At 56.9% G+C, this 23766-nt stretch overlaps 8 protein-coding genes across 8 annotated transcripts; 3 read left to right on the top strand and 5 right to left on the bottom strand.

The window, feature by feature from the left end:
• Positions 1 to 68: 68 nt before the first annotated feature.
• IE81DRAFT_367385 (hypothetical protein) lies at positions 69 to 2639 on the bottom strand (the record flags this gene model as incomplete). The annotated part of the gene is made up of 4 exons (XM_025517078.1): positions 69 to 1277; positions 1365 to 2142; positions 2217 to 2404; positions 2624 to 2639. The coding sequence occupies 4 exons, from the start codon at positions 2637 to 2639 to the stop codon at positions 313 to 315; spliced, it is 1947 nt and encodes a 648-aa protein (XP_025368733.1). The 3' UTR covers positions 69 to 312.
• A 1588-nt stretch (positions 2640 to 4227) lies between these two features.
• Positions 4228 to 4973, bottom strand: IE81DRAFT_172027 (hypothetical protein). The gene has a single exon (XM_025510632.1). It carries the CDS (start codon positions 4719 to 4721, stop codon positions 4302 to 4304), a length of 420 nt encoding a protein of 139 aa, XP_025368732.1. The 5' UTR covers positions 4722 to 4973; the 3' UTR covers positions 4228 to 4301.
• A 505-nt stretch (positions 4974 to 5478) lies between these two features.
• IE81DRAFT_334852 (hypothetical protein) lies at positions 5479 to 6973 on the top strand (the record flags this gene model as incomplete). The annotated part of the gene is made up of 3 exons (XM_025515429.1): positions 5479 to 5562; positions 5590 to 6738; positions 6794 to 6973. 3 exons carry the CDS (start codon positions 5479 to 5481, stop codon positions 6971 to 6973), a joined length of 1413 nt encoding a protein of 470 aa, XP_025368731.1.
• Positions 6974 to 7050: 77 nt separating this feature from the next.
• Positions 7051 to 10713, bottom strand: IE81DRAFT_324428 (hypothetical protein). The gene has a single exon (XM_025514233.1). It carries the CDS (start codon positions 10340 to 10342, stop codon positions 7277 to 7279), a length of 3066 nt encoding a protein of 1021 aa, XP_025368730.1. The 5' UTR covers positions 10343 to 10713; the 3' UTR covers positions 7051 to 7276.
• Positions 10714 to 11149: 436 nt separating this feature from the next.
• Positions 11150 to 13019, top strand: IE81DRAFT_324426 (hypothetical protein). Its single transcript, XM_025514232.1, has 5 exons — positions 11150 to 11380; positions 11458 to 11845; positions 11919 to 12371; positions 12444 to 12678; positions 12755 to 13019. Exons 1-5 carry the CDS (start codon positions 11320 to 11322, stop codon positions 12902 to 12904), a joined length of 1287 nt encoding a protein of 428 aa, XP_025368729.1. The 5' UTR covers positions 11150 to 11319; the 3' UTR covers positions 12905 to 13019.
• A 138-nt stretch (positions 13020 to 13157) lies between these two features.
• Positions 13158 to 17521, bottom strand: IE81DRAFT_171999 (hypothetical protein). Its single transcript, XM_025510631.1, has 6 exons — positions 16908 to 17521; positions 13968 to 16810; positions 13757 to 13900; positions 13617 to 13684; positions 13445 to 13551; positions 13158 to 13370 (listed from the first exon to the last, which is right to left on the bottom strand). The coding sequence occupies exons 1-6, from the start codon at positions 17329 to 17331 to the stop codon at positions 13306 to 13308; spliced, it is 3651 nt and encodes a 1216-aa protein (XP_025368728.1). The 5' UTR covers positions 17332 to 17521; the 3' UTR covers positions 13158 to 13305.
• Positions 17522 to 18090: 569 nt separating this feature from the next.
• Positions 18091 to 21382, bottom strand: IE81DRAFT_171937 (hypothetical protein). Its single transcript, XM_025510630.1, has 5 exons — positions 21142 to 21382; positions 20548 to 21078; positions 19814 to 20463; positions 18411 to 19726; positions 18091 to 18352 (listed from the first exon to the last, which is right to left on the bottom strand). Exons 1-5 carry the CDS (start codon positions 21203 to 21205, stop codon positions 18190 to 18192), a joined length of 2724 nt encoding a protein of 907 aa, XP_025368727.1. The 5' UTR covers positions 21206 to 21382; the 3' UTR covers positions 18091 to 18189.
• A 1374-nt stretch (positions 21383 to 22756) lies between these two features.
• Positions 22757 to 23741, top strand: IE81DRAFT_348247 (hypothetical protein; the record flags this gene model as incomplete). Its single annotated transcript, XM_025516238.1, has 3 exons — positions 22757 to 23119; positions 23227 to 23307; positions 23394 to 23741. The coding sequence occupies 3 exons, from the start codon at positions 22757 to 22759 to the stop codon at positions 23739 to 23741; spliced, it is 792 nt and encodes a 263-aa protein (XP_025368726.1).
• Positions 23742 to 23766: the final 25 nt, after the last annotated feature.

Below are 23766 nucleotides of genomic sequence, written 5' to 3'. Positions count from 1 at the left end.
GCGGCCCCGCTACAACGCCATCTGCACTCACTCCGCGATGGCTGTACGAGCACGGATCAACAGCCTCGCAGAATCAAATCATGACCATTCATTCCCATACGCAAAGGTCGCGAATCGCTCGTTCATATTCGACGCAGAAGAATGAACACTTGGATTCAAAAAAAGCGCGAACTGAACTACTAAAGGTACACGGTTCGTAGCTCATCTCTCAAGAAGGGACGGGGAACACTGAATAGAAGCGACACGCCCGGCGCGTCAATTTTTGGGGGATGGCAACATGGGTCATTTGGTTGTCTAGGAGCGAATGGCCACTCAAGCATCATCGCTGCCCTCTGCGTCTGCATCCGAAAGCCGGCCTGCTTCGGCTGCTAAGCATCTTCGCTTCCACATCGCTACTTCTTCCTCGAGCTCTGTGATCCTGTCCGTGAACGCTTGCTGCTCCTTCTGCTTTCTCAAACGGCTACGACGAGCACTGAGTGTATTGGACATACGCTTAGCCTTGACCGCATCCGTTTCTGCTGCGATCGCAGCCTCTTCCTCCAGAAAGGCATCCCTGCGCGAGGTGGCAGAAGGAGCCGAGTACTTGCGCGACTGGATAGGTGCATCCATCGGCAAGAGCTCGGCCTGAGAACGACGCTTGACACCACGTCTCTCCAAAGCAGACCCTTCGCGACCGCTCGTGCTGGAGCTGCTAGCCAACTGATTGAAGCTCACTTCTGGCGTCGGCGTCGATCTGCTGCGATCCAGCGAGATCTCCTGCGGAGACGCACAAGCAGTTGGCGCAGCAGCAGCAGATGCTTCAGGCGAAACCGTCGGCAATGCGCTGGAGCTCAAGGCACGCAAGAGCTTCAAGGCAGGGTCTTCCACCTCGCGGCTGAAGGCCATCTGCGAACGTCGGCCGGGAGAGGCTGCCGAGGCCTCACTTTCTGGAAAGAGAGTAAAGTCTGCGTCTGCACTCATGTGGGCTGCAAACTCCCGCTGAAGGGCTTGAACCGGGCTAACCTGAGCACTACCGTCCGTGGACGAAGACGCGTCGGGAGGTGCAGGCCCGAACAGGGGAAAGCCAGCTAATTCTGGCAGCTCCCCCTCGTAGTTGTCGGCCAAAAGCGGGCTGGGGTCGTAGGAAGAGTGGGCATCGAACGACAATGAGGAAGTCAAGGCTGGCGAAGGGTCGGTCCACTCTGGAGAGCTGAAAAAGTCGTCCTCGGGGCGGCCAAGACCGTGGCCAAGCCACGCGGGATCATCGGCTGACATGGGTCCCAAGCTGAAGCTTTCGTCTGTGGTGCACCGTTGCAAGTGAACGAGTGTCAGGCTGAGTCGAGTGGACCGACGGTGGAAATCTCTCAGCGGGGCCTGCCACTCACCTTCGATAGACTTAGTTGCAGGGTTGGAAATATCAGCGATGGCCGGGCTCGAAGTCACTTGAGCAGGTGTAGAAGTGGTCATGGTGTGGATGGCGCGAGCGAGGTGGGGCGGAAGAGGAGCCAAGAAGTACGGAGACGAAGCTGAAACGTGAGACTGAGATGCAGAATTGGACGGCACGGAAGCGAAGGCTTGGAGTAAAAGTCGTTGATACTGGGCTTGGTCGAGGTTCTGGACGTTCTGAGGGAAACGGGCAGAGTCGGAAGTCGGTGGGGCCGAACGAGGTTGGTGCGACGTCTGTTGGGGCACCTGCAGGGAACGCTGTCTGTGTTGCGGTAGCTTGAACGAGTTGGTTTGAGACCTCGCGTACGGTCGATTGAGATACGACGGAAGAGGCTGCAAGTTTGCTTGTTGCTGGTGCTGATGCGACGCGTGCGGCGGGAGCTGCGAGGTCTGGCCAGACGTAGAACCTTGCTGATGACCAACTAGGCTGGCTGAGGACTTGCTAAAATCGCGATTTTGATGATTGTTCAACAACTGTTGAATGATGTCGAGGGTGCTAGGTGTCGGTGATGGGGAGGGAGCCACTACAAGCGGTGAGGCGTTGGAGCTGTGCTTGTTGAGGTGGGTATTGCTCGAGGAATTGAGCGGGGCATTGATCGATTGCGGCCATGATGGCGAAGGTTGAGGACGGCCTGGGTAGGACGTCAAGGTGGCTGAATGGTGGGGGTTGCTTGAAGCGTGAGAAGTCAACTTGGTAAAGTTGACGGGTGAGCTCGGCTGAGAACGAGTAACAGCATGCACGAGTGAGCTTCACGGCGCGGAAAGACTCGTGTCAGACGAGGGCTACTCACGTAAGGATGATCTGGTGGGTTGTTGTTGTGATCCGCTGGGTAAGCGGGCTGGTTAAGCGGAGAAGACCATGGTGGTGGGTCTGTGTGAAGTTCGCTGTATAGGGCCCCTAGGGGAATCTCGCCGACTGCTTGGGTCGACGGTGGTTGGGTTTGGAGACGGACAAGCCAGCGACGGCTAAGGGTGCTGACTTGCGGTTAGGTGCAGTGAGACTGTTGGTGCTGTGAGCGTTGCGGTAAGCTGAGGTAAGAGCGGTGCTGAGTCGATGGACTGCGGCAAAAGGCTGGGCAAGGCTTGATGCGCGTGCGCGTGCGCGAAAGGGGATTGGTGGAGTGTGAGGCAGGTGGGTGATGAATTGGGGGGGGGGGGGGAGTCATAGCTTCGCAAATTTGCGCCTCTTTTGACTGACCGATGGATGCTCGCATGACAGGCGCGGAGCACCCTTTCTGAGCCCGGCTAGATGATGCTTGTGGGCTCTCCCACAGTGGCCATGTGCCTGCTCTCACTTGACCAGCGTAGCTGTAACATACACCAACGGTGTGCACGCGTGGATGCCCAGGCGGGACACCAGTGTCACGTCCGAAAGCCAAGTGAGCGCGCAGAACGCCATTTTCTACGGGCGCGTGAGCAGCAGCAGGAGCATACATGCATGAGTGATATCCAACACGGCCGCCGCGCCCGCCGCATATGTCCGCTTCTGCTCGTCTCAGGAACGGCGGGCGCGGTGGCCATGCACTCACGACAGCAGCAGCACGTTAACGAGAGCAGCCGGGTGAACTTTCGGCACTCATCCGTTCGAGCAGCACCGGATCAGATCCGAACGGGACCCCCCTGCTGGGAGGAAGCCCCTCGCAGGAGCAGGTCACCGGTCGAACGACATTCTGATTGCACGATTCAGAGTTCGGGAACGACTAGCTTGCATGCAGCACAGCACCTTGGTGGTCTTGGGCTTATTAGCGTCGCTTTCCATTCATGCCATGCCTAAACCCCGCCCCGCGTGCCTTCTTGGTGGGAAAGAGCTGGATGGAGGACGACCGCTAGACTGGACAACTCAAGAGGAATGAATGACAGCAGCTCAGATTGATTTCCAGTCAGTCTCCAAACCTTTGCAAGACGAGGATGATCCACTTTTTGATGAGTCGAGTAAGGAGCTTCAAGCAGGTGCACGTGCTCGCTGAGCGAGCGTCTTCAGGTTGTTGGGCAAAGTAGGCCGGGCGTACGTGGGGGGAGGGTGCGAGGGCAGGCGCGGGTAACGCATCTCATCGACTGCATGGCGGCATCCGCGCGGGCGGCTCGCGCCGTATAGCCATGCAGCAGCAGCAGCCCGCTGCACGCATGCACGCGCGCGTGCGTGCGCACGATCGAGTCATCATGGTCTGCATAGCAGTCAGAAGAGGTGAGCAGCATTGCATGTTGTATGACTCGAACTCATCATGCACGCTTGACCGACACGTTGACGCGATTATATTGCGCTGGGCAGTCATCGGCGGCGTGGGAGACGTGGAACTCACACTGCAGCAACATGCTGCGCGCACAACCACACGAGACTGGGGTGCGCCGAGCAACTTTGCACGGTCGGGCTAGAAGAGAGAGCGTGGCAGTGAGCTTTGGCTTGGCCGCACGTCACTTCTTGACCGATTCACGTGTGATGAGGATGAAGAAGGACAGCATGTATGCATGTATGGTCGAACAAATCGCTGAGGGCCGCGCGGATTTGACTCGCCACTCATCACCCACGACTCACGACTCACTCCTCAATCACGAATGGCTGGATGGCTGGTGTTCGATGGTACATGTTGTCGGTGGCTTGGGCGCTGTCACGATCGGAAACCGCAGGAGCCGCCAAGATGTGTGTGGCCCATCCATCTGCATGCATCTGTGAATGCAGGTCAAGACGAAGACACTTCTCATGACTGCAGCTCGTCAGTGTGAGTGACGTGGGCCGTGGACTCGTGCAGCAAGCAACTCACACTCACAACTTGTAAATGACCGCTACCGCGCTCTTCGTGCGGAAGCATTCGTCCGACGGCGGCCGCAATCACGATCGAGTGTGTTTGTGTACCAGTACCATTCATGTGATTCACGGTTCATGTGCTCGGCCAGCCGGATCCCGTTACGGTAGCTCTTACTACTACTACTACTGCACACAAAGAGGCGCTCGCGCAGGCACATTCCACGTCGCGCACTCCCGTCGTCTCGGCATCATGCACGCTTAATTGCCCTCTTGCAAGTCCGCCAAAGCCATCGACCGGGCGCCCAAGTCTGCGAAGAAGCGATCGAGCGAAGAACTTAATCGAGAAGATTACTAACGCGGTGTCTGAATGATTGCGGGCGCTTGGGTCTCCTCGGCGCTCGATCGGGATCGGAACGTTTAACGTCGTGAGTGGTGAGTGGTGAGTCGCGAGTCGAGAGTCACGAGTGTGAGTAAGTGTATTATGCGGCAGCGCCTGCTGGACGGCATTGTGATTCCACGTCGACAAGCGATATCGATACATACATGTGCGCATCTCTGAACCACCGCGCGCACCCTAAAGAGAACAAGCTTGAATGGCGGACAAGACCCGTGCTTCATCTTGGTCCGTCGTCAAGTCCGTCGTCAGTCGTCACACCGCCGATGAATCCTGACTCCTCAGACGCGCGCGGCCCAAGAACATGTTCGTCGGCTTGTGGCATTCGGGCGCAAGAGCGCGGCGACAGGCGCCTGCATCGCGAGCAATCACGATCCCTTCGCCAACGATGTCTGTGAGTGACCGCACCCCAGAGCTCGAGAAGGCTTGCTTACATGCGTTCAACACTCGTGACTGAACCCACATTCACGATTGGTCTTCACCCCAAGACTCTTCTGACTTTCGACTCGACTGCATTTTGATTCTGCGTGGTAGATGGAGTAAACTTTCACGTGACACCAAATCGGCAGCTCTGCCGAACCGGCGGAGGAGATCAATCGATTAGCGTCAGATCTGCGGTTTGCCCGCGGTCGACTCTCCTAAATCGGTTCGATCCCTCCACAATTCGTGACCCTTGACCATCCAAGGCAGCCATGCAGCCACGCATCCATGCCACTGAGACTCGTGCCTCTGCTTATACAATATCAACATGTACCTGGGTCCCCCTGCAGCCCGGCAGATCCCCTTTCCACTTCTGATGCAAAGACATCATGTCCTTCAGACGACGTAGTCTCACTCCTTCGAACCGCCAACTGCTTATTCACTCCCTTGACCATTCCGTGCTGTTCCAACGGACGCCGACTTTCAAAGGTTGAAGATGCTGCTGACACGCCTCTACTTCCTGGCCAGCTGCTTGGCTCTGGCAGCTGCACAGACCTCCAGTCGGACATCTTCAGCGCCAGTAAACGCCACTCAGACCTCTGGCCAGTCTTTCCCGTCGCCAAGCTCCTCGGTAGCTCCAGATGGCATCACCGGAGGCACTGCTGAGGGCGACTTTTCGGTGCCTGCACTCTACTTCGACGATGGGAGATACGGTCCTTTGGCTGAGATTGTGCATCTCTACAACGACCAGTGGCCTATCGGACTAGCCGTCTATGCGCAAGAAGGGGCAGAAAACAGCAGTTTGTTTGCCTGCTACACACGCGGCGACTACGCATACACCATCGGAAAGATCGTCAACCTGACCGCCGAACAAGCGTGGCCGGACGCAAGCATCAACAGTCCAGAATCGCTGATCAATCAGACGATCTCCAACTTGACGGGCTACACCATGGCTACGCAAACCACAGACAAGCTGATCAACGTGCAAGCTCTCTACACAGATCCGAAAGGGAGACTCTGGGCGCTCGATACTGGCCGACCAACGGTGATGACCGCTGGTCAGAAATCCACAAGTGCCTATGCCGTCGTGGGCGGGCCTAAACTGATCCGATTCGACGCTCCGACGGGGAAAGTGGAGCAGACGATCACCTTTCCTGGAGACGTCCACTTTCCAGATTCATCCATGAACGACGTGCGGTTCGATCTACGAGTCAACATGACGGAGTCGGGGCAAGGCGTCGCATATGTCGTAGACTCTTCGAACGAAGGTCGAAATGCAGTCATCGTTGTCGACCTGGGCACGGGTCATTCGTGGCGAAGACTGGAGCAGCATCCTTCCATGCTGCACACGTACAACAATCGGGCCTCGTACGCCGGCGTGCCCACCTACATCGATATACGAGGTCAACAAGAGCTCAGCAACAAGGAAGGATTCGACGGCATCGCTCTTTCGCCGGACGGTCAATGGCTCTATTACAGCCCTCTTGTCTCCCAGTACCTGTACAGAGTGCCTACCAGCGTCCTGCTGCGGGACAACGGTCCAGACGGTGCAGACGGACATCAAGCCGAGCTCGAAGCTTCGTACGCGGTCCAAAATCTGGGCCAAAAGGGGAGCCAGACAAATGGCTTTTGCGAAAGCGACGGTGCAATCTACCTGCTCGCGCCTGAGCAGTCCGCCATTTTCAGGTGGAACTACGAGACGAGCCGCATCGAACCTTTTGCTCGCGATCCTCGCTTCTTCTGGTTGGACAGCTGCGTCACAGGCGAGTAGAGCGATGTCTCGAGTCAGTCGCGTCGCTTTGTATCGTAAGCTGACTTGTATGCCCCCACGACACTCGAAAGCGGACGACGGCTACCTGTACGCCAACTCGAATCAGCTGCCGAAACAGGCCCAGTGGAACAATGGCACAGAACGCAGGCAGAAGCCGGGTGTCATGTGGCGAGTCAAGCTACCAGGTGACGAAAAGCGCATCACTTCGTCATTGTCCTGAGATGCATAGCTGCACAAACACCGATCCGCCTGCACACTTGGTGTCTGTCATGTCAAGTGCGGCGTGCTTTCGAGTTATGCAGCGAGACGAAATGCATCGCATTCAACTAATTCGAAACTATTGGCTACTTTGGTGAGAGGCGAGAGGCAATTGTAATGAAGATGCAAGAGTGTCCGATTCAAAATGAAGCGATCCCAAAGCGTTCTGATTGAGAAGAAGAAGGTCCGAAGAGAGGAAAGCGATCGAAATCATGCGTGCCAACAAGCAGCGGGCTGGCGGCACACAGCCGCCGCCTCACGCCATTCAGCGAGCCCCTCTCCAACCTCCTGGCAAGAGTCTGTCAGGTCGAGCGTGCGAGGCGTCCTCCGCCTCTCCCTCTTCGACTATGTCGTAAGGTGCAGATGGTCCTCTGGAGTGGTGACTCCTGCTCCTAGCTCTCCTCGCGCTCGATCCCGAGGCCGTGTAAGGATCAAAGGCGGAAGCATTGCTGCCGCTACGCTCCAGCACGCTCTTCTCCTCGCTGCCAACGCTAGCGATGGCGCTGAGCTTTCGCACGAGCTTGCCCAACGTCCGAACGTACACCGGCGTCTCTTGTACAGGAGCAGGTCGACCAGTATTTTCAAGCCGAGCGTTCGGATCCCAAAAGTCCGCATCATCCTCTTCGCCAGCACCGAGACCATAAGGGTGCCCAGAGCCGTAGCCATGGCCTTGATCGGATCCATAATCATCTTCAGCGCTCGAGTATCCGTCCACTCCGCTTCCATATCCGCGTCTCTGCATGAAAGCGGGGTCGTTGGACTTGTAGCCCGCGAATTCTTCCGACGATCGCTCGGAAGAAGGGGTGGAAGAAGGCTGGTGGGCGGTGAGGTTGGGCTGCTGCGATGCGCGAGAAGTCGGCTGGGCAGGCAAATGCATGAGGCTGGGCATGTGCGGCAGCTCGTCGCCTAGAGATGAGCTCGAACGCCTTGACGAAGTGGGCCCAGACGCATCGTGGGCACCTCGTGACGGAGATGGGCTGGTTTTGCGGCGCTGTTGATTCCAACTCGCTTGTTCCTCGCGAGCGCGCAGCTCAGAGCGAGATCTGGAGCGTGGACTGAGCGCTGTTGCGCCATCGCGCGAGGAATCCGAGACTGCCAAACGCGCCGCCGCAGCATGACGAGCCTGTGACGCACGTCGTTCTTGCGAAGGGGTGCGAGCATGCTTCGTTGGCGCAAGAGACTGCTCGCGGCTTGAAGGGAAACTTCCCACGTCTTGAGCACCCTCTCCTACTCCGCCACTCGCTTGACTCGCGTCTCGGCGGAACCATCCGCTGATGCCCAGCTTGGAAGGTCCTCGCTCGTGATCTGTCGACAAGTGATCTGCCGGCGTCATGGTGTCTTCCTTGCGTTGGTCGAATCGCTCGATTTGCGCGGAGTGCGGGACATCAGCATGACGTTCGTACTGAGTCACGAAGGAGTCTCGGTAGGTCTGTGCAGGTGTGCGAGTGAGGTCGTGTGGATGTTCGCTCGCATCTTGGACGGCAGGCGTGGCCCAGAACGAGTCCCAAACTCGGCCGAGCATGCCTGCTCCCCAGCCACCGGCACTAGACTCTTTCCCATGGCCATGACCGAAAGCGCTGGGGTCGTCATCTTCGCGACGAGGTGCCATGTTGCCATAGACTTCCACAGCACCAGCAGGCTCGTACCCTGAGCGTGACCTTTCCCGCTGCCATGCAAAGCGTTGCAATTTAGGTGGAGCGAGCGTCTCAGGCTCCGGAAATACGACGTGCCCGGCGCCCCGGTGAGAAGGTCCGCCTACGACGTCCTTTTCGGCAAAGATCTCCTCTCCAGGTTCCAGCCCATCATCGTCCGCTTCGCCGACGAGGCCACCGTCCCCATAAGTCTGGATGATTGGAGCCTTGCGAACCTCTTGGAAGTCAGCAGGCGATGGCGCGGCTCCTCGTAGCGTCTCTTCATCGTAGCCAAACTTGGCTGATTTGAAGCCACCTCCTCGCGCAGTATTGCCAGCCCGAACGCTGCCCTTCCATGCGCCAGGGACCGAGTCGAGAGTCTTCTGATCGTCAGCGTGCTCGAGCTGCAAAAGTCGATGCATTTCTGCGCTCTCTTGCTCAGGCAAAGGAAGATCACCGTCAGCAGCATTCCTGCACTTGAGCGTGGTGTTGTAGCGGCCCAGAGCTGCCATCCAGAAGGCGCTGAAAAGCACAAACAACCCCAACCTTACGCCGGCTGCTATGAGGAACATTCTCAAAGTGTGGGCGGGGTCTTTGGAACAGTTGGTGTTGTCCTTGTCCACTTTGGCGATGGGCGAGCTTTCAGCTGCGGACCACAGAATGTCCATGTCCCAATTGCCCGCACAGCGTTGTCCCACATCGCGCGTTGCTGCTAGCGGCGATCCTGCACCTGCTCCGGATGTGTAGCGCTGATGCCAGAGAAGTATGAGTGCCAAATTGACGACGCACAAGGCAACGCTCATCGTCGTGCTGACAATTGCGGTGATCCAAATGAAGTACGTTCCGCAGGATGTCTTTCTGGAGAAGCGCAGGTATACGCCGCTCGCCAGCACTCCTGCGGTACTCATGGCCGAGACAATGACTGCAATGAGCGCCATCATTCTGAGTTGAGGATCCGGAGAGTTGGAGGTTCCGTCGGCAGCGTCGGACAGAAGAAAGGTGGCAGGTGAGAGGTTGAGGAAAGCGAGAATGTACCTGGCGAGTACATAGGCGCTGAGTGTGAGCAGTAGCAGCACCGTGGTGCCTGCCAATACTCTCCACCTCATTCGAAGCTTCTGTACGCCCTTGTCCCGCACTCGAGCCGCTTCCCTCTCGAGCAACACGCTCTGACCTCTAAGTCTCCGCAGCTTGGAATCCGCTTGCGTGTATGCGGTCTCGCGAGGCGATCCCGCAAGCATGGCATCCGCCTTTTCGCTGTGGTATTCAGAGTCGTAATCTTCACCTGCCCAGCCCACCTGTGCGCTACTTATTGCAGCGGACATGGTAGCGGGAGGAGCCCACTTCGGTTGAGAATAGTTGATGGGGGGTGATAGCGTGGTCTGCCTCGAAGGGGGCGCAGCTGGCATGTGAGGCAGGTCATCACCCACACTCATACGCGACGGACTGTCCCTGTCTGCGCCTGCTGCGGCCGAGTGACGTCGACCCAGTATGGAGCCAATGTTGGACATGACGACGGTGGGCGAATCAGTCATCGTCCGTGCATCGTGCGCTGAAAAGGCTCCAGTGGGAGCGGGAGAGGTAGGTGAAGCTGGACCTGGGCTCGAGGCTACGTGCGAGCCTGCTCCGCCATACACGAAGCCGTTACCAGCGTTGGAGCCTACGCTGTGCCTGGCAGACGAGCTAGGTCGTGAGGTGTGCATGCTACTGATCAGGCGGCAACGAGGAGATTCTTTTGGATCCGTATGCTCGTATATGTGTCGTCAAATGTCTTGAAGGGAGTCGTTAAGAAAAGTCGTGAAGGGTCAAGATGGGGTCCTTGAGGGAGGCGGTGGTCAAGTAGGCCGCAACGTTGATGTCGTGAGAATGCTCGCCCCTAGCAGGTGCGCGTATGCCTGCTGCTTGACCAGGTGAATCGTAAGTCGTAATAGTCGTCAGAACGGGGTGTGTGATGAAAGCAAAGATGAGGCGGCGAGCTGCAAATGAAGAGCCAAATGTGATGTGCGCGGTGCAATCGGACTTCAAAGGGAGTGACCACCGCCGTCGTCAGTCAAGGTCATATCGCAGCTTCGCCTGCAGGCTGTTTGGCAGTGCTCGAGTGACCCAGGGTCCGCACGCCGCGCCTATACGTCTTCAGCTTGGTTCACCGCGCGCTTAACTGCTGCTGGTGACGGCGATTGATGACTTGACCCCTGTTCAGCAGCAGCGAGCAGCATGAAATGCTGCGCGCCACGCTATAGCCATGCAGAGGACGCTACTCCGCGGATTTACCGCGCGTCGCGTTGCGATTCTCGCGCCCCACGCAGCGCACGCTGCAGGCGTGAATAATTGGCTGCTGCCAAGGTGCCATGGCGGTGAATCTGCAGTCAGAGTGTATGCTGTATGCGGGTGTTGGGGAAGCGATCGGGGGATCGCGATGGCCTCTTCCCTGCTTGGCAGCCACGTGTCCAGCGGGATCTCTCGAGGCATGGGTGCGCTCGCGCCACCTTTTACCCTCATTAGCTTGTTCGGCTTCCCGCTCAGGCACGCACAAGCCTGCCTCGATACGCTGACTGTACATCAAGAATCTTCTCAAACGCCCGAGGTCATCAACTCATCATTCAATACGCGACAGTCTTCTTTCCGCGGACCTCGACTCTGCGCAGATCACTCTCTCCGATCCGTGTGCCTTGAGATCGGGATGATGCGCCAAGCTGCTCGGGTCGTGTGCGCCGTCGCGCTGCTCGTCACTGGTGCGGCCGGTGAGTCGGAGCAGTGTACATAGGAACGCCAAGCAGGTTCGAGATGTCTGATTCCATTGCGCCCCCACCTTTCTCAGCCGTCGAGCTGCCTTTTGGACTGGGAGGCAGTGTTAGTAGTGGTAGCGGCAGCGTCGCCGACGTCCTACAGGCAAAGACGTGGTACACAAGCAACTACACTTTCCCAGTCTGGTCTCAGAAGTACACCGTCCGACCCATCGACTACAAGGTGGAGGCTTCCCTCTTGCTCCTCGTTGCGCTGTACATCTTCTTGCACCTGCTGGGCAAAGCTCGGAATCAAGCGGTGGCCAAGACATGGGCTAATGTGGCTGTGCCCATGCTAGCTGATGAGTTCGCAGTGGTAGGAAAGGGTACAGAAATCGGAGCGAGCGGTGGGGAGGAGCACCTGGTGTGGAACGGAGCTGGCGATGCGCTCTTGTTCGCTACCGGACGCAGAGGCGTCAACAGGTAAGTGGTCGAGGCGATCGAAGCCCGGGTCAGCCGTCACTCATGCATCGCATTCGACTGTTCTTGCATACAGCCTGCACGCGTACTTTGAGCTCGTGCCCTACCACGACCCTCTCGCTCTTCTCTACCACTTCGTAGGGGACATTGTTGCAGCCACAGTCTCCTCATCGGCCAGAGACACCCTCTCGCTCCACTTTGCACTGCCCTACCAATCTCCAGACAACGTTTCCGGCGTCTTCGCCATCATTTCGAAAACCGCCTTGAGACGATCCAGGGCAGGAAGATTCGACTTGACCTTCACCAAGCTGGCTGGCGATGCGGAAACATCTGCGAGGAAGTTGGACGAGCGCTTCGTCGTGCTCAGCGAGACTAGCGATCTTAGCGACTCTCTGCTCGGCGAGCAAGGTGCTAAAGGAGATGCGCATCGGGATAAAGTCGGTCTGCAGATTGCCATCAATGGGCCTGCAAAGGATCTTCTGGAAAGCCTCATTCTTACCGATTTGCCTCACGAGCGACCCTGGAATGGGTGAGTTGCACGGCGTACGCAGCTGATGCGTGTGCGTTGATTGTCAGCTGACCAGGACCTCCCAAATCGCAGTCCTGTCCCCGTAGAAAAACGCACACGAAGCCTCGTTCTCACGCTCCGAGCCCCACATAACATCACCGAAGCTCGCGCTAGTCTAGCGCTCGTAGAAGCAGCTTGCAATCTGCTGGATGCCATGGAGCTAGGTGCGGCAAGGTTGAGTGCCCTCACCCTGACCAAGCTGAGAAAAACACGGGCGGAGCTGGACAAGGAATTGCTGGATGAATCTCTCAAAGAGCAGAGAGAAGCTGTGAGTACGTTCGAGGTTTATGCTTTACGAATTCAGGGCTGACGGACATATACGCGATGGCCTGCACCGTTCTCAGGAGAAGGAAGCGAGAGAGGAGGCCAAGCGCAAAGCGGATGCTGAAAAGTTCAGCAAATTATCGGAAAAGGAACAGGCGAAAAGGAAGGAACTGGAAAAGAAGCGGGCGCAGCGCAAGGCAGGGAAATCGATGAGGGGCCGATCGGGATGAGTAGGATTCCTGGGCCTCGATAGATGGGGCACCATTCGACGAGTCGTGCTGGACGTGCTTCACAAGTCCGCTCAAATTCAGACTGCTCTCGCAAATGCAATGCATTGCACCGCTCGCGTCTGCGACTGATGTGCTGGGATGTAGCACTCTAGACGAAACCGACAGCCGGCTGCTGACTCAGCCGTGCATGTCCTCGCTCCCTTCTGCGCTATAGTCGCCGCTCTGCTCAGCATGAGTAAGGGTCGTCTCGACATCGTCGTTGACTATCCTACTGACTTCCTCGTACCATTTGCTGAGCTGCGTGGGACCTTCAAAGAGCTCCCTAAGTCCTTCCAGCTGAGATTCTTGTTCAGCCAGAATGAGCTGTACCTGCTGAGCTGGAACTCCCCGCAATCGGCCGCTCAGCAGGTCAGCCGTTGGCTGCCCTGCCATGATCTCCGGAGGTTCCAGCACCAATTGCTTTGCGCTGTCTATGAACGCACGAAACGCATAATTCGATCAGCGCTGAGGTAAGGCAACGCGGGGTGCACAAGTACTTACCAGAATGATCGGCAGCCCACTTGAGTGCTGCGTATAGTGCCGTGTGCCTGAGCTGGTCACTCAATTCAGCATCAGTCTTGCCTGACGTGTCCGTGATGGACGGCCAGCTGTAGCAGATAAGGTCAGACTCAGTCGGTCGACTCTGCTTCTCAGTCTTTGACATCGTACTCACTCGTCCCGCAAGAGGATCCTGAGCCACACGGACGCGAGACTGGCATCGAGACGAGCCTCCGAAGTGCCCTGGAGAATAGGGGCAAGCTGCATCAGTAAAAAGCTAAGAATTGATTTGAACACGTGAGACATGATTCTCACTTTTTCTCGCAGGTAAACTTCAAGTGCGGTGGTATAGTCATGGATGCGATCGTCGGCAGCAAGTGGCAAGGTGAGCAAGTCGATCAAGTCCTCTGCGGATACCACATCTCCACGCAGAATACTTCGAACGGCCGAGGCATACCACTAAATTATTCAAACGCAATCGGTGAGCGGACCGATGGACTCGACATAGGCACGCCACATTACTCACAGCATGCAAAGCTGGTAAAGACTCCAGATTGTACGCGACAGCCTCGCTCACCGCTGCACAGCCATTCTCCACATCGCGACTGCAACCAGGAATCACGCTTTCATAAAAGTCGCGGAGAAGCTGATGCGCGTTGACCATATCGAGCTGATCGTCGATGAGCTCGATTTGGTCCTGCTCATCTTCGGCCATGATTTGAGCCTCTGTGAGATCTGCACAATGCGCCAGCTTGCCCAGGCTTAGCATGAGCTTCTTCTGCGCTGCCTTGCCTTCCGAGTCGGCGATCTGCACAAGAGTCCGAGATGCGGTCGAATGCCGCTCCAGGAGAATGTCGTGTAACCACGCTAACCGGGGATTGTCGGACCGTTCGAAAAAGTCCAACAGCAATGGGCTGTACTTGTCTGGGACATCGAGCAAAGTCCGCAGCCTGCCTTGCTCAATGTACCATTGGAACAATTGAAATGCGAAAGCTTGGCCGTATCGATCCAAATACTTTTCCGCTCGTTGTCGTGCCGCCTCCTGACTCGCCTCTAGTTGGTGACTGAGCAAAGTCAACGTCCTGAAGTCTGCATGCTGTTCCGCAAGTGTGAATGCTCGACCAGAGTGGCCCACGGCCAGCAGCGGCAGAATCATTTGCGGTCTGGCCGTTCTGTAACGCGCTTCCAACAGGGCGTAGTCGCGCTGATGAGCAGGCTGGTCTCCCGTCTGTGCAGAAGCATTCAGATACGCAAGTCTCTCCTCGAAAGTCGCAAGAGCATTCGAAGCCAGTTCGCATAGCTGAAGCTTGAGCTCCTTCTGCAAACGCGCCGGCGACAGAGGCGCACTGCCCTCGGTATTGAAGCCTTCCTGCACATTGGCGTCGACCGCTGTACCGAGCTCTCTGGTCCGCTCGTTGACAAGTCGTAAAGTCGTGTGGAATAGTCCTTCCAGCACGTCTAGGTCACTCGCAGTGATGGACCAAGCCTCGAATGCCGTCTGTGTCGCTTGAAAGGCGTACACCTTGCCAGAGTCTCTGCGGAACACTCTAGCTGCGTTGAAGATGATATTCACGACCCGAGCACTTTCGAGTATCAAGACGGACCTCTGGTCCAGCGGACTAGACGAGAGGGCGCTAGTCTGATGTAGCAGCTCATCCAGAACCCGAGGTATTTGCGGCAAGTGATGTCGGAAGAATGCTCTGACCACGTCGTCCCGCGTAGCTTGGCCGCTTTCCGTCATGATCTTCGTGATGGCGACCGAAAGCGGACTGAGGGTGCCGAATGTCCCGCGAGCGCCAGAGAGTTGCGCGCCGTGGTATTGCCAGACCTCGAGAGCTGCAGCGAGAAGCTCAGCGTCGGAAGAGAGGCGGCGACGGCTGCTATGGGAAAGCTTTTGGAGGCAATTGTTGCTCGCAATGAACGTAATCAAATCGTGCAGACGTGCAGCGCGGTATTGCAGATGCAGCCGCAATTCCACTACATCGGGCAGTGCTTGCGTCTCTGAGGTCACGATGCTGGTGCTGAGCTGCTCGGCGGCAAGGGAAAGGTCGCCTTCAAAGTCGAGTGGCAGATCGTACGATATCGGACTTGCAATATTGTTGCCGAAGAAGACAGCTTGCTCGAGCTTGACCATGAGGCGTTCCGTTCGCACAGCAGTGTGTTCCCTAGGAGTGCAAAGTTTCTTCGCCAATGCAGCTGCTGCGCCGACCCAGACATCAACCAAGAGCGTGCCACTGGACGATGTGAAGAAGGGCACGCCAACAACGTCCGTCTCCCGTTCCACGTCGATGCTTTCGGCTCCATAGCCCATGAAGCGATTCTGCAGAGGGTGTTTGAGGCTGACTACCTCCTCAAAGTCATCTTCGAGCAGTCTGAGCACGACTACGTCCTCGAATTGAATGAATAGGACCGGTCCTCCGTACGGCGCGATGAGACGTGGCGCATCCGATGGTCCCGCAGACCTTGCGTGAGTGTAGTGCAGCTGCACGGCGCGAGAAATGACGAACGAGCTCGCCACTTTTTCATAAGTCGCAACAGCTACGCCAAAGGAAATGATACCAGCAGAGGTGGGGCTGTGTTCGAAGAGGATGAGGAGCGCACCATTCGTAGTGATTGCTCCGCTTAAGAGCTCCAGACCTGCTGTATCAGCTCCAGATCCATCATCCTTTTCTGGCAGTCCAAACAAGACCGATGCGATAGGCTGGCGGAGATCCTGCTCGGCGATCATCGTCTCGCCACCTGACCGTTCGCCAAGACCCCATTTCTGAACCCCTCGCTTACTGATTGCATACAGCGTCCACGCGTCGGCGGCATCGGGAGAGGGAGCTGCAGTCACACTGAAGCTTTCGTCTCCCCCAAGGGTAAAGGTAGCAGCAGCGCCAAAGAAGCGCCCAAAAAAGCCGCGCGGTTGGGAGAAGGAGGAGACCTCTGCTTGCAATCTACCGCCTCGGTGAGGAACGTCCAGACGAAGCAGCCGGGACTGGCTCGTGGCCACGACGAAGGCCGATGTCTGGCAGCGCTGTAGCGAGGTGACACTTTCGCCTGCGCCGAGCGCCACGTCGAGTTCGTGCGCGTCTTCGCTCAAAGCGCGCGAAGATGCGATGCTGTTCCACAAGCGCACCTTTCCTTCTCGCGAGACGAGCAGCAGTCCGGGCTCTTGACCCGACGATCGTTCCACAAACGCGCAAAAGGGTGGGAAAGTGTTCGGCGCTGCCTGAGTGGAGGGCGGGGGTGCAGGAAAGACGTAGCAGGCTGGCGCGACCCGCGTGCTGCCAGAGAAGCACCATGCGTAACAGCGATCCTTGAATGCTACGTAGGCATAGCCAATCCGTGCGTCCATGGCTGATGTGATTGCATCACGAGAGTGTTCTGCGCAGCGTCATAAGAAATACGTCAGGCGGCGCTCTCTCATCTCCCAACCGATCAGCCTGCCAACTTTCGCTTCATCACCTGGCCCATCGCTCACCAGCAGATTCTAGCGCTTGCATTACCTCGATGGGTAGCTTGTGCGAAGCCGAGACGACATACACGTCGTCTCGCGCGAGTATTGTGCCTTCGTCCAACAGTGTCGCGCGTCTGCCTCCCACAACAGACCCTTCCGCATCATCGACGGCCATCGCGTCTCCTGACGTCCCCACGAAGCCCTTCACATTTCCAGAGGACTCCGGATCAACAATGTAAGGCTGAAGGTGAGATCTCCTGTCCCTGTAAGTTGCTGAGCGGGAAGTAGGGGAAGAGCGATTCACATCCTTTCGAGGTCGACTGCCTGCCAGACTCGCAGCTGGCGATTCTCTGAAGCTCATTGGTGTCGCACCTCGCGATCCTGGGATAGAGCTCTGACTTCTCCTCGAGCCTCCACCCAACGTCTGTCGGCTTGGTGTGGTGAACATTCTTGAGGCGCCTTGTGGTGGTGAAGCGAAGGAAGAGGTGCAGGCGTGACGAAGTGCTCGGCGATCGTGGCCAAAACTGAAAGGATCCTAACCTGACACAGGTGGGGCAATGTGATCCGTATCAGTACCGAGTCCGGAATCGTATGTGTAGCCGTGTCGAGACATAATAATTTGTTTAGTGGTTGTACGGTGATAGCTTGACGTCCTACCTACCTTTGCGTGGACACTTTTGACTTTCGAGCCCATCACGCGCGCGTGCTGTGCCTGGTTCTTCGTGTTGGGGCCGCAACACGTGACGTAACGCGGCGTCAGCAGTCAAGAGTTAGAAGCCACCATACGAGAGCAAGCAGGCGATTTCTAAATACACAAGAACACACTCAAGACTACCAACCTCAGTCAAAAGTCAAACAGTCAGGGCGTTCGCATTCGAAGTGAATCGCAATGCGTGTCTGTATTGTGCGAACTCTCGCAGCGGCGACTCTATGCAATTGCTCGAGCAGTCGCAGTCTGACTCACTCTCTGCGCAAGGTTCGGCTGCCCCCAACTGCACCTCAGCAACTGCTAGTTGAGCTAGCCCATTTGCCGAAGGCGACTTGGCTGCAGGTTCTCTTGTGGTGTAGCTCTACGACATGGCGGGGATATGATCTTGTGGTACATTGATAGGTATGTGAGAAGTGCGACCGTGTCTTTGGCTCGGAGACGAGGGTGTGAACGCTTGGAACACAAAAGTCACGTAGAGTCGATATTCTTGGATTGTTGCTACAGACATTGGTGGGGCGATAGAAGAAGTTGTCGAAGCAGAAGGTTTCCCAAGATGACGAAAGCTCCTCAAGGGCGCCTCATCGCTGCGTAAGAGGGTCAAGAGCTTGTTGTATTCTCAGTCTGTACAAGAATTCCTTCTCCGGAAGACTGGGACGAGGCTCGAAAGAGAAGTCGAAGACGATCGTCCTCAGCAAGCGGGCCTACAAGTCGCGGCCTCGTCTGTCTAGAAAGCAGATTACGAGCTACTTTGGGTCGGGGTCTGGCAGGGAGAGGGATTTCAGCATTCGTCGGACCACAAACCACTCATTGTCACTCACAAGCCCCCATGCTCGGGTCCGGAGTGCAGCCGCAACGGGGCGACTTCCGCCACGCGGTGCTGTACTTGAGCCGTGCTGTGGGCAGCATGACTTGTCGGGCCTCGGGACGGGCGATTGCTTCGAATGATTAGGCGACGTTGGCCAGCAAACACTCTTGCAGCTCGATGCGCCCTTGCAAGGGGAGCATGCTTGGAAAGGCCCTCACCCGCCGCAGGCTGCAAACGACGTCCTGCCGTGCCGCTCAAATCAAGACTGGCCATTCCGCTGCTAGTTCTCATCATCGCTGCTGTTGTTTCAGCGCTGACGATGGTTGCTGCTCCGCTCGTACCTTTCGGAGGGAAATCTTGCTGAGAGCTGACGCTTTGGGAACTGTCCCGGCGTCTCTTCTGAAGGTATTGTTCAAGGACGTGCTTTGCGCCTTTGGAACGGACAGCTGTTGGGCTATTGCCAGGTGTTGTGCGCGCTAGGGTGTACTCGCTATCTGCGCGTGGTATCCCCGTCCGAGACTCCAAAGGATCCTGGTCGGACAGAGAACTACTTTCTGAGAGCTCAGAGTCCGAGTATTGTCCGCCCAGGGAGGCACTGTCATCGTGGTCACCACTTCCACCCCCGTTGCCGCTCTTCTTGCAGCCGACGAGCTGCATGTCTCCGACGTCGTTCTTGACCACAAAGAGGAGCGAAGCGGCGAGGGCGCGGCAGTAGCAAGTGACCATGTTCGAACCTGCCTTGAATACTTGCGCCGCGCCGTCTCGGCTTGCTTCAGCGCAACGTCTCACGTCCATCTGATCTGCTATGTGCATGTAGGGCTGATAGATGGGCTCGTAGCCCTGCTCGCGAAGGCTCTCCGGCCATTCTTCCATCGTTGGCATGGCGGGCAGAGCTGCGTCGCCGTAGATCAAATCTGGCAGTGGCAGGCTCGCTGCATACTCTGAGCTGTCCGATTCTGAACCTTCGTCGACCGCGAATGGCGTTGGACCTTGTCGCTTACCACCGCGAGCTAGCGTGCGGGAGGCCGAAGGGCCGTTTGGCTTCTTACGATCTTCTACAATTACCGTGTTCAGCTGCACGCAGCGTGACTCACTGTCTTCGCTTACTTCCGGGCTGTCAAAGTGTTGCATTCGGGAGCCTTGACCGCCTGTGAGGCTTCTGTGATCTTGAGCGTCATGGCCGGCTGCGTTGATAGATTTTTGGGCCCCAGAATACGATTGGCCGAAGGGCTTGTCGTAGATGCTGGAAGTTTGATGATGAAGGGTGGCGCGCGACTCGCTACTGTCGCTGCTGCTCGGTGCTTGAGTCGCTTTGAGTGCAAGCTTCGCCTGGGCACGTAGAGAAATTGCCACCGATGCGTAAGGCTGAGCCGTTATCTCTTCAACAGACCACTGCAGCACCTGCGGGCTACTTACGGAAGACGAGATGCTCAGTATAGTGGTTGGTTCGAGGCCTGCAAAAGCTGAGGCCTCGCGTTTATGACGGGCGAGTATATCGGTGCGCAATGCTTGAGTTCTCGTCGAATTCGAGAGCGCGAGTCCACGACGAGCAAGAGATTCTGAAATGCCTCTCTTACTCAGGCTTGGAGAGTTTGCATGCATCAGGACTTCGCAAATATCGGCGTCTGACGCGACAAACGAGTCTGCGGCGGAAAGCGCAGGTGACGCTGGGGCGCTCCAAGCTCCTCGAAGACCGCTCTTGGGGCTGTAGAAATGCACTGCAGGAGACGAAACTTGGGCAGGATTCTTGTCGACATCGGGTAAAGTATCCACCAGTTGCGGGTGCGCTCTTTGTGGTATGCAGCTCTCGGACGCAATTGTCGAGGAGAGCTCTTCGTCCTCTTTTATTGCTGTTTGTGGACGCTCGTCATCGTGTAGAGGGGATGACGTGACGATTCGGTCGACGACCGGATCCGGGCGGTCCTTCGATGCTTTCTTGCGCTCCTTCTTTCGTGCTTTATACTTGGCCTTTTTTGCCTTTTTCAGCCTTCGCTGAGCCTCCGAAGGTGCCTTGGATCTGATCTGCTCGTTCGAAGTGTCTGATGCGTTGCTATCAAGTGCGTCGTCTATCGTGAGGCACCGTTATCAGCCTATCGGACTTTCGAGCGGCTTAGCTGGCGCAAACACCTTCTTCCTCGCGCCACACTCACCGAACTGCTTTGGTGTGGACTGCCCAGGTGGCTCCGAGGATGGAAGCACTTGCTGAAGCCCCAGGCCTCCGAGCATAGCTTGGACCACTCTAAGCTGATTCGCGTCAAGTGGAATTTGGCTAGGCCTCACCTCGCGGCTGCCCGAGGCGTCGACATGAAACCCGAGTCCTCGCGGCGCGCTGCCAGAAGCAGTCTGATCCAGGGCTGTTTGAACGTCGTGCATATGATGCAAGGTCCTGCTGATATCTGTCAGAGTATGCTGTTCCAGCGAAGTGAGGTTTCGACGCTTAGCTGCACGCTTCAACAGCTCTCGCTGATGCACCAAGGAATGCAAGTGCGTCTGCTGCTGTATGAGCTCGATCATCGATTGTCGATCATCTACGAATGAGCGGTACGAGTCGCCGTGGGTAATTGAACCCGATCCATGGTCTCGAGCCAGGGGTGGTCTCAAAGAGGGATGTGAAGGTGGTGCAGCACCCGAAGCGGTCGAAACGGCATCCAGCTGCGTGGAGGCTGCGAATGCACTCGCCGCTTTCCGTCGAATGAGTGGACTAAGCAGCTATACCAAACACCAAGCCCCATCGCTGCACTCACACTCTTGCTTATCAGCTTCCGCATCGTGAGCGGGGCTTGGCGACATTCCGTCTTTGAGAGGCATGCTGTATGCGCTTTCAGGCTTCCGATCTCTGCTCAGAGGGGGAGCGTGAAATGGCAAAGCGAAGCGTGTGCTGCTCAGCGCGCATAGCTGCGGATGGATGGATCAGCTGACTACCAGCGAGCTGATAGCGAGTTCTACAAGGGCTGATGTCCCTAGGCGAGCACGAGATTGTTGGCTCTCGGCTTCGAGCCTCTGAAGACTGAGCAGACCGGTGTGAACAGCTCGCGTGGTGTGCCACTCTGCATAGGCCTTTATTCGTCGTAAGGGCTACAATGGGCAGCGCACGTGGCGAGTGAGTGTCCTCTGGCAGCGCGAAAGCGTATTGGTGAGTGTGCAGGTGATGATTGCTGATTGAGGATCGATAGTTGATGATGTGGCCACAAGGTTGTGGAGGCGTGCGCGGGTAGCTGACAGTCGTGAGTACGAGTCGCGAGCCGCGAGCCGTTGGGCGGTAATGCTGTTGAAGCTCTCTACCAGCGCCTGACGGCTGAGATGAGATTTGAGCAGCCAAGTCCGCGATTCAAGATTCTTGATTCACGATTCAGTGATTGAGGCTTCGCCTACCTACGCAAATGCCATCCACGCACGCAACGACCTTTGCACTCATGCAATCGTGAATCAAGAATCACGAATGTGGACTTAGGCTCGCGAGCTCGTGACTCACCACTCACACTGTCTTTAAATTTGATCCGATGCTCGCGTTGATCCAATCCCTAACCCTGATGAATGTTTGATTCGTGACTTCAAAGGCGAGCCAACATGACTCAAGACTTTGACTCTGACTGAGCTATGCCGCAGTTGGCCTACAGAAATCGTTGGAAAGTGGCAAGTATCACGATTGCTACAGCTTGTGCGCAGCAGCACCCATGCATGCATATATAGCCTGTTAACAGCCTATATAAATCGTGAATCTGATCAGGCAGACTCCGCGCGACGATCACAGCCAGCAGGCTACAAGTTGGCGGGATGGTCACTCTTGACTGCTGCTCAGTCAGAGTTGCATGCCGTCTTCCCCACCTTGCTATTCGTCCTAGGCAGCAGCAAGCATAGCAAATAAAATACGCTGATGTGTGTCAAATCACGAATGAAATGATGCTGTGACAAAGCGCCGCGGCAGGATACGCGACGCGCGCGGCTGATGCTGATCATGCGTTGCGGTGCTTTTTGGTGGGAAGCGCCGCGCGGCAGGCTAAGTTAGCAACGTGCCACACATCAAGTCACGTGGTCACGAAAAGTTACACCCAAACGCAAACATCATGCATCACATGCACAGCCTTGCTCGATCGAGCACGAGCAAAGAGTCTACAAGTCCGCTCATCCAACTGCGAGGCGAGGTCACAACTGGACGAGCACTTCGCATTCAATAGCCAGTCCTACGCTTCATCCATCAGAGCCGATCTCCCTTCTTCATCGCGCGCCTGGTGAAAGCGCTCAGTGGCCATCCAGCACAGCCGCGCAGCATAGCCTCGGCCCCGGTCCCGTGCATAAACCGAACGAGGTCGAGCGTCTGGCACTGCGACACGCAATTCATCCCTGCGCGCATCTTTCGAGATGACCGCATCCATCCCACTGGGCGATTCGACGCCTACCCGGCTACTGGCCCATACGCTTCATCCCAGCACTTTCGAAGTTCCCCCCTCCTCGACCGGACCAGGTCGATCGAACGCTGAAGCTCAATTGTCGGACTGGAGACGTTCGAACCGCACAGCGGGCTCCACATCGCTCTCCGCCTCGGCTGCCAAGCAGATGGAGAGGCTGGCTGTGTTCAGGCACGCCAGAGGCGATCACTTGCCCAGCAGGGGAATACAAGCCGAGAAGTTCAGAATGCGCAGGGCGCTGGACGGACTGCCGCCCGTCGGAAGTACCGCCGATGCTGATGATTTGAGCGACGAGGAGGCCGAGCTGCAACACTTGGTGGGTTCCCGCACTCCTGCAGTCCCCCGCAGCTTGCTTTCCCTCGCATGCAGTGGTCGTCTGTCAGCTCACGCATTGTTTTTCCTCTCCTCACCTGAATCTCGCAGCAAGATCGTGTAGCCAATTTTGGAGACGACTATATAGTGCAGATCGGTCGGATGCGCACGAGGCAGGAGGAAGATCTCTCGGTGAGTGCGCGAGCCGCGCAGAGCCAAGTTGACCTTGCAAGGTCTGCGCATCGTTCCAATCTGACTCCAACTTCGCAACATCGCAGGCCACCGACAGAGGACGCACGCCATCGAGCGATGGCTCGGATGCTGAAGGAGGGCCGAGCGGAGGTCCGCCTGTTGGTCATACAGGACATGCAGCCGCAGCTGCCGCGGCCGCAGCTCGACAAGCTCAGATCACACAAGCGAATACGCAAGCAAGGACGGCAGCCGATGCCGGAAGATTAGCTGCAATGCGAGCCCGAGCCCGAGCTGGTGCTGCTGCTGCTGCTGCTGCTGCAACACCAGCAGCTGATGGCGCAGCTATAAATCCAGGCGAAGATGACATTGGAACGAACGCTACAGGAATGGAAATGGAAAGAGACTTGGATGCTAGTGTCGAAGATATGGATTGAAGGCGCAATGCAAGTCGGAAGGCGG

Source organism: Ceraceosorus guamensis (genome assembly GCF_003144195.1).
Source record: "Ceraceosorus guamensis strain MCA 4658 unplaced genomic scaffold IE81scaffold_41, whole genome shotgun sequence".
Lineage (NCBI taxonomy): Eukaryota > Fungi > Basidiomycota > Exobasidiomycetes > Ceraceosorales > Ceraceosoraceae > Ceraceosorus > Ceraceosorus guamensis.
Note: the sequence above shows the minus strand (reverse complement) of the source record. Positions and strands in the feature narration are given on the sequence as shown.

Coding starts and splice junctions, on each gene's coding strand:
- IE81DRAFT_172027 (XM_025510632.1), bottom strand. CDS start 4,721: ATGCGCACATGTATGTATCGATATCGCTTGTCGACGTGGAATCACAAT.
- IE81DRAFT_324428 (XM_025514233.1), bottom strand. CDS start 10,342: ATGCACACCTCACGACCTAGCTCGTCTGCCAGGCACAGCGTAGGCTCC.
- IE81DRAFT_324426 (XM_025514232.1), top strand. CDS start 11,320: ATGATGCGCCAAGCTGCTCGGGTCGTGTGCGCCGTCGCGCTGCTCGTC. Junction 12,372..12,443: donor CACGAGCGACCCTGGAATGG/GTGAGTTGCACG, acceptor CCCAAATCGCAG/TCCTGTCCCCGTAGAAAAAC. Junction 12,679..12,754: donor TCAAAGAGCAGAGAGAAGCT/GTGAGTACGTTC, acceptor CACCGTTCTCAG/GAGAAGGAAGCGAGAGAGGA.
- IE81DRAFT_171999 (XM_025510631.1), bottom strand. CDS start 17,331: ATGTTCACCACACCAAGCCGACAGACGTTGGGTGGAGGCTCGAGGAGA. Junction 16,811..16,907: donor GCAAGCGCTAGAATCTGCTG/GTGAGCGATGGG, acceptor GACGCTGCGCAG/AACACTCTCGTGATGCAATC. Junction 13,371..13,444: donor GTGGGCTGCCGATCATTCTG/GTAAGTACTTGT, acceptor GTTCATAGACAG/CGCAAAGCAATTGGTGCTGG.
- IE81DRAFT_171937 (XM_025510630.1), bottom strand. CDS start 21,205: ATGCCTCTCAAAGACGGAATGTCGCCAAGCCCCGCTCACGATGCGGAA. Junction 21,079..21,141: donor GGAAGCTGATAAGCAAGAGT/GTGAGTGCAGCG, acceptor TTCGACGGAAAG/CGGCGAGTGCATTCGCAGCC. Junction 18,353..18,410: donor GGACCCGAGCATGGGGGCTT/GTGAGTGACAAT, acceptor TCTCCCTGCCAG/ACCCCGACCCAAAGTAGCTC.